Source organism: Osmerus eperlanus, chromosome 14 (genome assembly GCF_963692335.1).
Source record: "Osmerus eperlanus chromosome 14, fOsmEpe2.1, whole genome shotgun sequence".
NCBI lineage: Eukaryota > Metazoa > Chordata > Actinopteri > Osmeriformes > Osmeridae > Osmerus > Osmerus eperlanus.
This window is the reverse complement of record NC_085031.1, coordinates 1,445,252-1,458,342: the sequence shown is the minus strand read 5'-3', so window position 1 is coordinate 1,458,342 and position 13,091 is coordinate 1,445,252. Positions and strand designations below refer to the sequence as shown.

General features: G+C 41.3%; 1 protein-coding gene across 3 annotated transcripts in view; it reads right to left on the bottom strand.

The window, feature by feature from the left end:
- mcc (MCC regulator of WNT signaling pathway) overlaps positions 1-13,091 on the bottom strand; it is a 351,584-nt gene that overhangs the window by 108,643 nt on the left and 229,850 nt on the right. For all 3 annotated transcript variants that reach the window (XM_062478461.1, XM_062478464.1, XM_062478462.1), the window contains one exon: positions 631-771. In XM_062478461.1, the coding sequence (XP_062334445.1) occupies positions 631-771 (141 nt within the window). The remainder of the gene's footprint in view (positions 1-630; positions 772-13,091) is intronic.

The following is a 13,091-nucleotide window of genomic DNA, read 5'->3' as shown; positions in this document are numbered from 1 at the left end:
AAGTATGCATTTTTATATAAAATACAGAAATATCAGTTGTAAAAATGGCATTAAAAAACGGACCCCTGTGCAACCGACGTAAGCAAGCACACCCTACAATTTCCCCAGAAATTGTTCCCCCTTCTAGTTTGATTGGTATTGGCATTATTTGGTTAATATTAATACACTGTCCAGTTTCCCCTCTTCCTTCAAACATAGGGGAATAGTTTTTTGGCCAATATTAAACCCCCTACAAGTCTCTAATTTTAAAATCATGGGTATTAATATGGAATTGGTGTTTCTATAATTGCCTTCACGTTTCTTGGAAAGATTTCCAATATACGTTGAAATTAATTCACATTTGCTTCATGTCAGACAAATGAGCATTGGGGATGTTTGACACTGATGTTGGGTGATTAGCAGATGGCATTATAATTTATCCCAAATGGGTTTGATGGTGCTTAGGTCAAGGATCTGAAAAGACCTATCATGTTTTCCATGCCAAACTTGAAGCATTTCTGTATGGACATAGCTTTGTGCATGGACGGTTGGTGATCACGGCTCCCTGATCACATGGGTTTGAACTTGTGTGCAAGAGTGTGTGTGTATGGGTGTATGGATATACGTGTATGCATGTGTGTCAGTGGGTACCTGTACTGTAGTGCCAGTCTCAGTGCTGTGGCGTTGGACTCATATTTTCCCACCAGCATGCTCATCCTCTCCGCGTTGCCCTTACATTCCTCCAGTGTGATGGTTAGCAGGTCGTTTTGAGATTTAAGGTGCTCAATGCGGCTAGACAACACACAATCATCATCATGTTTATGTTTCAAGTTAATACATTTTACTGAACCTGCATTTCAAGGAGTATCATCATCATTCACACCCACACCATTCATTATATAGATTATTGCCATCACAATTATCATATTCATTATAATTTACCTTATGGCCACTGTATGAGGGCATTTACCATCTCATAGCACTCAGGTGTACATTTACAGTTAGGTCCATAAATATTTGGACATTGACACAATTTTCATCATTTTGGCTCTGTATACCACCACAATGGATTTGAAATGAAACAATCAAGATGTGCTTTAAGTGCAGACTCTCAGCTTTAATTTCAGGGTATTTACATCCAAATCAGGTGAACGGTGTAGGAATTACAATACATTTTATATGTGGCCTCCCCCTTTTTAAGGGACCAAAAGTAATTGGACAATTGGCAGCTCAGCTGTTCCATGGCCAGGTGTATGTTATTCCCTCATGGGAGTTCGTTATTTCATTGACAAGGAGCAGATAAAAGGTCTAGAGTTCATTTCAAGTATGGTATTTGTGTTTGGAATCTGTTGCTGTCAACTCTCAATATGAAGTCCAAAGAGCTGTCACCATCAGTGAAGCAAGCCATTGTTAGGCTGAAAAATCAAAACAAACCTATCAGAGAGATAGCAAAAACATTAGGTGTGGCCAAATCAACTGTTTGGTACATTCTTAAAAAGAAAGAACGCACTGGTGAGCTCAGCAACACCAAAAGACCCGGAAGACCACGGAAAACAACTGTGGTGGATGACAGAAGAATTCTTTCCCTGGTGAAGAAAAACCCCTTCACAACAGTTGGCCAGATCAAGAACACTCTCCAGGAGGTAGGCGTATCTGTGTCAAAGTCAAAAATTAAGAGAAGACTTCACCAGAGTAAATACAGAGGGTTCACCACAAGATGTAAACCATTGGTGAGTCTCAAAAACAGGAAGACCAGATTAGAGTTTGCCAAAAAACATCTAAAAGAGCCTGTGCAGTTCTGGAACAACATCCTATGGACAGATGAGACCAAGATCAACTTGTACCAGAATGATGGGAAGAGAAGAGTATGGAGAAGGGAAGGAACTGCTCATGATCCAAAGCATACCACCTCATCAGTGAAGCATGGTGGAGGTAGTGTTATGGCGTGGGCATGTATGGCTGCCAATGGAACTGGTTCCCTTGTATTTATCGATGATGTGACTGCTGACAAAAGCAGTAGGATGAATTCTGAAGTGTTTCTGGCAATATTATCTGCTCAGATTCAGCCAAATGCTTCAGAACTCATATGACAGCGCTTCACAGTGCAGATGGACAATGACCCAAAGCATACTGCGAAAGCAACCAAAGAGTTTTTTAAGGCAAAGAAGTGGAATGTTCTGCAATGGCCAAGTCAATCACCTGACCTAAATCCAATTGAGCATGCATTTCATTTGCTAAAGACAAAACTGAAGGGAAAATGCCCCAAGAACAAGCAGGAACTGAAGACAGTTGCAGTAGAGGCCTGGCAGAGCATCACCAGGGACGAAACCCAGCGTCTGGTGATGTCTATGGGTTCCAGACTTCAGGCTGTCATTGACTGCAAAGGATTTGCAACCAAGTATTAAAAGTGACAATTATATTTATGATTATGTTAGTTTGTCCAATTATTTTTGGTCCCTTAAAAAGGGGGGGGCCACATATAAAATGTGTTGTAATTCCTACACCGTTCACCTGATTTGGATGTAAATACCCTGAAATTAAAGCTGAAAGTCTGCACTTAAAGCACATCTTGATTGTTTCATTTCAAATCCATTGTGGTGGTATACAGAGCCAAAATGATGAAAATTGTGTCAATGTCCAAATATTTATGGACCTAACTGTACATTTAGTAATTTAGGTGTATGTTCCAATATGCCTATTGAACACCAATATTACCCCATTACGTCATTTTGTGCCGATTGGTGTCTTGGTGTCTACATCAAATATATAAGAAATGGTCTGCTAAACTGCTGCACTAGTTCACACTTGACCAGTGGGGACTTCACCCTTACTGCTTTGTAACTGTTAGTAGCTCCTTTGCATTCTCTAATTCTGTTCTCTTCTCTCTGTCCCCCCTCCACACCTCCCCTGTGGTGTGGGAGTTGAGCTGTCAACATCTGCGTGGTCACCGGTCTGCCAACATTGGAGCTCAAGCAGTGAAACGCCGCAGATGGGGAAAGTGAGTGGGAGCGCTAATTCGGCTAAGCAGGCGTGGGATCCGAACAGTGATTCCAAGTTTTTTCCTCTCCGACGTACGTTCACTGTGCAACAAAATGGACGAACTTCAGCTACTGATGGCGAAAAACAGACTTTATCTCATACTCGATTTTGTGCTTCACGGAGACATGGCTGTGTGATTTGATCCCGGACACCGCGTTACAACGGTCAGGCTTTCAACTTGTGAGAGCTGATCTGGACACAGCACTCTCCGGCAAAACTAAGAAGATGGTATTTGTTTTTACATTAACAGTGGCTGGTGTGTAGATGTGACAGTGATTCTGCAACATTGTTCCCCAGATCTGGAATAATTTTTTATAAACTGTAAACCTTTCTACTCGCCTTGTGAGTTCACGTTGCTCATTCTGGTAGGAGTGTACAGGCCCAACGCATGCTCGCCGACCAGATTCTGAGTGTGGAGCGAGCAAATATGGATTCCCTGGTTATCGTACTCGGCGACTGTAACAAGGGTAATCTCAGCCACAAACTCCCAAAATACAGACAATTCATCAAATGCCCAACCAGAGAAGGGAACACTGGATCACTGCTACACTACGGTCAGTAATGCCTACTACGCCGTCCCTCGAGCAGCACTGGGTCACTCTGACCATGCCATGGTCCACCTGATTCCTGCATACAGGCAGAAACTGAAGCTCTGTAAACCTGCTGTGAGGACATCAAAACAGTGGACCAGTGAGGCTATCAATTTTCATTGGTGATTTATTTGCTAATGATTCCTTAGACCCATGTTTGAATACATGCTAAAATCCTTTTATTAGTTACGTTTATCTGCTTTACAAAACATAGCTTATTTGCAATCGTAAATTATTGTTGCCGCTCTAAAATTATGGGACATTAGAATTGCGTTTATACCATTGTCTACACACAAATATATGTGAAACAAATGCACTTTGTATAATTACATTGTTATCATTTTGCATACTATACATTAGGGCTGCAACTAACGATTATTTTAATAATCGATTAATCTGTTGATTCTTTTTTCGATTAATCGATGAATCGGATAAAAAAACAAAAAAGCATTAACTTCCAACCCTTTATTCAAAAACAGAACTGACAGTGCAAATTCACAGTGCAAAACATCTTCAGAATGTGCACAAACAAGCACACAATTTTGAAAATGTTATTAATTTTAGTGTGGATTTAATGCTATTTTCCAAGATGAGCAATTTATTTGAGTTTTGTTTAAAACTTTATTGAAAATTGAAAGGTTGTGGAAGTAGGCCAGACTTTATTAGAATAATCTGGTGTATATTTAAGATTTGTTGACACAATTTTGAAAAAAGTTAAGATTCGCGAGGATTAAGCTATTTTCAAAGATTAGTGATTTTCTATAATTTTATTTGAAACTTAATTGAAAAAGTAAAGGCTGTGGGAGTATACCAGACATTGTTAAGATACTCTTTGTCTCTTTGAGGTTTTATATTCCTAAAAATATTATAAAAGTCTACATTTTTCAAAATAGTATGGGTTGTTTTCACCCGGTCCCTAACGTGATGCTGCAAAGTAGCGTCTTCCGAATGTGAGACGAATGTCGAATATGAAACTAACTTCACCTCGGTCAATTAACACACTGTTTCGACGTATTTAGTGTGAACTAAATCCCACACGTTGGGTCGTACTGATTTCTCTGCCTCCACCATGTGTTTCAGAACAACGTTACTCAACAACGTCTCTCTGATGGCCTTTCCTCTACCTCCGCTCCGCGCTCAACTAAACTTTTTTTTTTAATACTCAAACATCTCCGCGACATATTGAGTGGCGTAATAATCGCGCGACACAACAAATCGATAATGAAATTCGTTGCCAACTGTAACGCAGGGTAACTAATGGGTTAATGTTAAACGGATTTAGTCTTAACTGACTGTGGAGATAACCTATCAGATTAAGATGGTTCGGTGGTTTGGGCCAATTAAATGACATCTAGATATTGAGGGTCGGCTTTAGAAAAGAGCGGGGAAAAACCATAGGAGTAAAACCAGAGATTTCCTTGGAAGAGCTTGATGTAAGGAAAAAGAGAACGATTATAAAGAAAATCAAAGTGCTAAAACTAGTAAAGTAATAATAACAAAAATATTATTATTAGAGATTGATCTTTTAGAACCATCGGTATTTGGAAACGCCAGTTGCACATTTTTGACCGTCTTGGTCAGGTTTTTTTGTTGGGATACGTTGAATTGGATGGCGAGCCAACCCACGAGGATAAAGCTGGAAGACTTGGAACCTTCAATTTGAGGACGAACTATTCCCTTCTTTCATATCGGACTGGTAACAGACTGATTCCAAAATCACCATTGGTGGTGATTTATTTTCTTTGGTGTAACCGAATTTAGCTGGAACCAACATTTACGAATACTGTTTATTATGTTTCTGTGTGATCCAATTTGTAATTACGGATGGTATTAGAGTCAAAGGGGTGCACCCAGAAAATAATTGATTGTATTAATATCTGTGGGAGATTGTTCTATTAATGCATGTGAGACCGTTGCTTTGTCTGCAAGTAAAAAATAATAATACTTGTTGCAACTCAATACTACTGCTACCTCTTGTTCGCATCTAATTTCTTCTGATCAATTGGCCTATTCTTCCCATTTAGTATAGTTAACAACTTTGTTACAAGTGGCGAGCCAGCCAGGAGGTGGCACTGTATTACTGAGCACCAACAGTTAAAATTAAGATAAAAAGATCACCTAAAAAAAATGGACATAGTTGAGGAAGAGGGTATTAAAATCCCAAACTCACTGATAGTCAGTGGTCTAACTCAAACGGATAAAGATTAGGAATTATTTGATGTTCTGAAAAAACATGGCTCTATTGCTAGATTGGTTTACATAAAAGACTCTAAATCAGAATTCTATCAAAATGTAATAATTGAGTTTACCAGTGGAATAGCTTTAGAAGCCTTAGAGTCACCGTTGCCTTATGAATATACACTGTCGAGTGATCCAAGTATCAAATATCGTATGAGGGCCTTGTCAAACGTTTACACGCAACAAGTAGGGAAAAGTGTCACCCAGTCTTATCTAGATGGATTAAGAGACATAGCTAAACTTAGCGGAATACATTTTGAATCAGTTTTCAAGGAGATGTTGACTCAGATGAGTGCATCTGTGACTTCAGTTGATACTGAAGAAGAAGAAAGCGAAATTCGCCCTGAAACATCGTCTCACTCATTGTCTGAAACCACAGCTGCCCAACCCTCACAGCCTTTCTCTGCAGGCACAAATGAACCACCAGGATTCAGCGCAAAGGTTCTTACTCCACCTGAAGTCCAGAGACTGGTGGTTGAACACATAGTAAGATGCTACAGCCCAGGTGCATGCTCCATTGAGACTAAGAGTGTTTTCCGGAAAGAGTCCCCGACCCAGCAACGAAGCTGATTATGATACCTGGCGCTCTAGTGTCGATCTAATTCTAAAAGATCCTGCTGTGTCTGATTTGCATAGAACCAGGAGGATGCTAGATAGCCTTTTGCCACCGGCTGCTGATGTCATAAAACATTTGAGCCCAGAAGCCCCACCCTCAGCGTACCTCCAGCTTTTAGATTCAGCTTTTGGTGCTGTGGAGGATGGCGATGAACTATTTGCCAAGTTCATGAGTACTCTACAAGATGCTGGGGAGAAACCTTCTCTGTATTTATACAGATTACAAGTGCCACTGAATATGACCATCAAACGAGGCGGCATTGATCCTAAAGAAACAGATCGACATCTTCTCAAGCAATTTTGCAGGGGCTGTTGGGATAACAACATGATTGCGGATCTACAACTGGAACAAAAACGAAAATGTCCACCTTCGTTGCTGAGGTATTACTATTGCTTCGCACAGAAGAAGATAAGTATGCTTCAAAAGCTACACGCATGAAGCAACATCTTGGTTTATCTAAACAGCGGGTACTGGCACATTCCCAGAGAGCATGGGTCTCCAGTGAAATGGAAGAAGTAGAACCAGATATGCAATCACTTGCCACTGAGACTCAGGAGTTAAGGAAGCAAATAGCAGAACTTCAGAGCCAGCTAGCAACATTGACTACTAAACGCCAAACTTCAAAGAACGCTAGAAAGGAACACCAGAGAAACCAACAAATGAACAGAAGAAATCACGAAAACCGGGTGTTGAGACACTAGCAGCTACACATGGTAAACAAACAAGTAAACCTAGGCCCTGGTATTGTTTTTCATGTGGTGAGGATGGTCACATCGCATCTTCTTGTGAAGACGAGGCAAATCCTGCATTGGTCGCTGCTAAACATAAGCAGTTGAGGGAGAAACAACTCATCTGGGAATCTCAAAACTCTGACAATCTCTGACAATGCCACTTTAAACTAGTCAGTTCCTATCATGGGACAGATAGGGACTGAAATACCACGGTCCCAACTCAACTAAACATGTCTTTAAAAAATGTCAGAGAACTAGACAGCAAACCCCTAAACTACGTAGAGGGTTAATAGGGACAAAATGTACTGCACAAGTCAATATAGCAGGGAAACAATGTAATTGTTTAGATACTGGCTCACAGGTAACTACAATTCCCATGTCATTTTACAAAAAACATTTGTCAGAACAACCTATTAAGTCTCTTAACAACTTACTGGAAGTAGAGGGTGCTAATGTACAATCTGTGCCTTATAAAGGTTATGTTGAGATAAATATTACTTTCCCTGAAGACTTTCTTGAAAAGAGTATTGAAGTACCTACTTTAGCTTTGATTGTACCTGACAAAGTCTCACCACCAATCTGTAGTGTTAATAGGTACAAACACTCTGGATGTTCTTTTTGAACAATACACAGAAGTCAAATCCTCCAACCACCAGCCATTTCCTTTTGGCTACAGGGCAGTTCTAAAAACCCTTGAACTGAGGCATAAGCAGAGCACATATAGTAATCTTGGCTGGGTTAGATTAACGGACAAGGTTGCTAGAGTGATGTCTGCAGGTCAGACCCTCATCCTGAAAGGATCTGTCACTGTGCATGGCCAACCTACAGACAATTGGGTTGTAATGGAGCATCCCTCCATGTCCTCCTTACCTGGTGGGGTACTTGTGAAAAGTTGCTTGCTTCCTCTTCCAAGCAAACATCCTTACCAGTTACCAGTGGTGCTTACGAATGAATCAAAGCATGATGTCACCATATTGCCAAAATGCGTCATAGCTGAGCTCCATGCCGTGGAGAGAGTACTGTCTCAAGAACACTCAGTATCCAGGCCGTACTCTTCAGATAATGAGTATGTACCAGTTCAAGAGCCAAAGCTTAACCTCGATTTTGGTGAGTCTCCAGTACCTTTACAGTGGAAGGAGCGTATCACTGAAAAGATCAATGCAATGACTGAGGTCTTTGCACAGCATGACCTAGAATTTGGGCACACGCACAAAGTAAAGCATCGCATCCACCTAAATGATGAGACTCCATTCAAACACAGGGCCCGGCCAATTCATCCACAAGATCTGGAAGCTGTACGTAAACATCTCCGCGAGCTTTTGGAAAGTGGAGTGATCCGTGAATCGGAATCCCCTTTTTCATCACCAATAGTGATAGTCAGGAAGAAGAATGGCAATGTCAGATTGTGCATAGACTATCAGAAATTAAATCTTCAGACAGTGAAAGATGCATATGCTTTGCCAAACCTAGAAGAGACATTCTCAGCCTTAACAGGCTCCAAGTGGTTTACTGTACTTGATTTAAAGTCTGGGTATTACCAGCTATAAGTAGAAGAGTCCGACAAGCCCAAGACTGCATTTGTTTGCCCTCTGGGATTTTGGGAATTTAATCGCATGCCTCAGGGAGTGACCAACGCCCCAAGTACTTTTCAAAGATTAATGGAGAAATGCATGGGTGATATTAACCTTAAGGAAGTACTTGTTTTCTTGGATGACTTGATAGTGTTCTCCGAAACTCTAGAGGAACATGAGACCCGGCTGTTACATGTGCTTACTCATCTCAAGGAGTATGGATTAAAGCTGTCCGTAGAAAAATTCAAGTTTTTCCAGACTTCTGTCCGATACCTTGGGCACATAGTGTGAGACAAAGGTGTAGAAACCGACCCAGAAAAGATCCAGACACTAAAAACCTGGCCAAGTCCAAAAAACCTTAAGGAGTTAAGATCCTTCCTTGGCTTCTCTGGCTACTACCGCCGATTTATCAAGGATTACTCTAGAATAGTGAAGCCACTTAATGACCTAACCTCAGGGTACCCCCCCCTTTGCAAAAATTGCAAAGTAAAGGAAGGAAAAGATGTATATTTCCACCCAAAGGAGCTCTTTAAGGGTCGCTGGTCAATTGCCTGCCAGCAGGCATTTGAGTCCATTATTGACAAGCTTACTACGGCGCCTGTCCTAGGTTTTGCAAATCCTAAACTACCGTACATCCTTCATACGGATGCTAGCACTACAGGGTTGGGAGCTGCATTATATCAGGAACAGGGGGGGCAAATGCGTGCCATCGCTTTTGCCAGTAGAGGACTATCACACAGTGAGTCCCGTTATCCGGCTCATAAACTTGAGTTCTTAGCGCTTAAATGGAGTGTGACTTATCTTATAATAGGGATTATCTTTATGGTAATGAGTTCACTGTCATAACAGATAGTTACCCTTTGACCTACATTCTCCCAACAGCAAGACTTGATGCCACTAGCTATAGATGGTTAGCAGCACTTTCCACCTTCTCTTTTAAACTACAGTATAGGGCAGGTAGACAAAACTTAGATGCTGATGGTCTCTCCAGACGACCTCATGGAGAATTGTTAAATGACCACTCATCCCAGAAAGAGCAGGAGAGGATTTATCAATTCACCCAGTATCATTTAGCGGATTTAGGGAGCCCTCAGTCTATCTGTGATGATGTAGTCAAAGCTATTTGTGAGAGACACCTTGTTCATCAGACGGTGGACGGCAGTATCACCTTGGTTGAATCACTCGCACTATACCCAGATGCAGTGCCTGATAGTTACGGACAGGAAGGTGAGCATGGTGGGGTACCAACCCTACCCCAACTGACAGAAGCAGACCTGGCAAACGAACAAAGATATGATCCTGTCCTCAAAGAAGTAATAGCCCACATGGAGTTGGGAGAAAAGCCTCCACCGACAGTACGACAGGAGCTTCCTGAACTTTCCTTTCTATTGCGGGAATGGAATCGTCTAGAGTTGAAAAATCAAGTCCTTTACAGGAGACGCCAAGATAAAGACTTGACTGTTTACCAGTTAGTGCTGCCTGAAGTGCTTCGGTCTATGGTGTTGAGAGTTACATGACAGTATGGGACATATGGGTATCGAGAGAACCCTTGATCTGGTACGGTCCAGGTTCTACTGGCCACAAATGGCAGCTGCAGTAGAACAGAAGGTTAAGACTTGTGACCGTTGTGTACATAGAAAGACATTACCTGAAAAGGCGACACCCTTGGTCAATATACAAGTAACTAGACCCTTGCAGCTGGTCTGCATGGATTTCTTGTCAATAGAACCAGATCGAAGCAACACAAAAGATGTTTTGGTAATCACCGATCACTTCACTAAATACGCTGTAGCAATCCCGACAGCAAATCAAAAAGCAAGAACTGTTGCAAAGTGTTTGTGGGACAATTTCATTGTGCACTATGGGTTCCCGGAACGTCTGCATAGTGATCAGGGACCAGACTGAGTCCCGCACCATCAAAGAACTCTGTGACGTTTCAGGTATTCAGAAGACAAGAACCACCCCATACCACCCAAGGGGAAATCCAGTCGAACGTTTCAACAGGACCCTGCTCGATATGCTTGGCACATTGAAGGAACAAGACAAAACTCATTGGAAGGACTTTGTAAAGCCATTGGTACATGCTTATAATTGCACAAGAAATGAAGTCACGGGATTTAGCCCATACGAGTTAATGTTCGGACGTCAACCCAGGATGCCTGTTGACTTAGCTTTCAACTTGCCCGTCAATAACAATGTGCAGATATCTCATTCTCAGTATTTCCGGGATCTGAGGTCACAATTGGAGCAGAGTTACCAGATAGCGACACGCCAAGCACTAAAGAGTGCTGTAAGAAATAAAGCCCGATTCGACAAGCATGTTACTGCTTCTAGGCTGGAGGTTGGTGACCGGGTGTTGGTTAGAAATGTTCGCCTTCGCGGGAAGCATAAGTTAGCTGATAAATGGGAACCTGACAGCTATGTGGTTGTGAAGAAAACACCTGATCTCCCCGTATACACTTTCCGTTGTGACACTAAGGATGGTCCTCTTCGTACTCTGCATAGAGACCTCTTGCTTCCCTGTGGGTTTTTGCCTATTCCAGAAGTTTCACAACCGGTCTTGGCAAAACCTGCCTCCAGACCCAAGACACGTTTGAATCCAGGTGTAAAGGCCTTTGATGAGGAATCTCAATCGGATGGCGAAGATGAAGACCCCACCTGTTGGTTGGAATATCCATCTGTTGCTGAACCTGTTGCCCTTATAAATTCTTTGGAGTACACTGATACTTTTTCAAATGACTTACCAGGAGCAGTGACAGTTCAACCACTTCCAACATGCACAGGGACGTGCATGACTTCAAGGGGGGAGTGTGTAACGCAGGGTAACTAATGGGTTAATGTTAAACGGATTTAGTCTTAACTGACTGTGGAGATAACCTATCAGATTAAGATGGTTCGGTGGTTTGGGCCAATTAAATGACATCTAGATATTGAGGGTCGGCTTTAGAAAAGAGCGGGGAAAAACCATAGGAGTAAAACCAGAGATTTCCTTGGAAGAGCTTGATGTAAGGAAAAAGAGAACGATTATAAAGAAAATCAAAGTGCTAAAACTAGTAAAGTAATAATAACAAAAATATTATTATTAGAGATTGATCTTTTAGAACCATCGGTATTTGGAAACGCCAGTTGCACATTTGTGACCGTCTTGGTCAGGTTTTTTTGTTGGGATACGTTGAATTGGATGGCGAGCCAACCCACGAGGATAAAGCTGGAAGACTTGGAACCTTCAATTTGAGGACAAACTATTCCCTTCTTTCATATCGGACTGGTAACAGACTGATTCCAAAATCACCATTGGTGGTGATTTATTTTCTTTGGTGTAACCGAATTTAGCTGGAACCAACATTTACGAATATTGTTTATTATGTTTCTGTGTGATCCAATGTGTAATTACGGATGGTATTAGAGTCAAAGCGGTGCACCCAGAAAATAATTGATTGTATTAATATCTGTGGGAGATTGTTCTATTAATGCATGCGAGACCGTTGCTTTGTCTGCAAGTAAAAAATAATAATACTTGTTGCAACTCAGTACTACTGCTACCTCTTGTTCGCATCATTTAATCGATTCGTTGTTGCAGCCCTACTATACATATTAGGTATATTTATACACTATATATTAAACTTTGTCTGAATAACAGAAGACTCGCAGACGGAGCCCTTGTGACATCTGCTGATAGAAAAGAGAAACGCAGCCTTGGAATGCAGGAAAACAAATTTCCAAACATGCACCTGGCAGCTATTTAACAGTAAGCAGGAGTGAAATATCCGTAAATTAGATTTTCCCGGTGGGATAATGAAAATAAGAAAATACTGGGTGATAAAACACATATCTCCCAGTCGGAAGGAAAAGTCAAGAAAGCAGTGTCCTTCAGCAGACAACCATTCAATTGGCAATTCACAAATATCTTTTTTGGGATATACTGTTATTTATAGGGTTGGGTGCAGAAACTTGGTGCTAATATGGCACCGGTACCTATACCGGTATGTACCGGACCGAATCAGAACTGCAGATTTCCGTGCCACTTAAATGCCTGAGCTGACGATTTAAATATTTGTCGTCTGGTGCACCGAAATGGACGTAAAAAGCATCATCACCACACATGATTGCTAATTAAATTATACTGCATTCATGTGGTGTCAAAATAATTGGAGAAAAAAAATTCCAAACTGAGAAAATTCATGTGAATGCAAGTTGGAACAACAACACAGAAAGTCAAAGAACATGGCAGACAACAGTGATTGGTTGATGGTAAGACATTTTTGATTAATGGGGCAAAATCACATATCGCAATTTTTTTATCTTACATGTAATTTGTAATATGGTA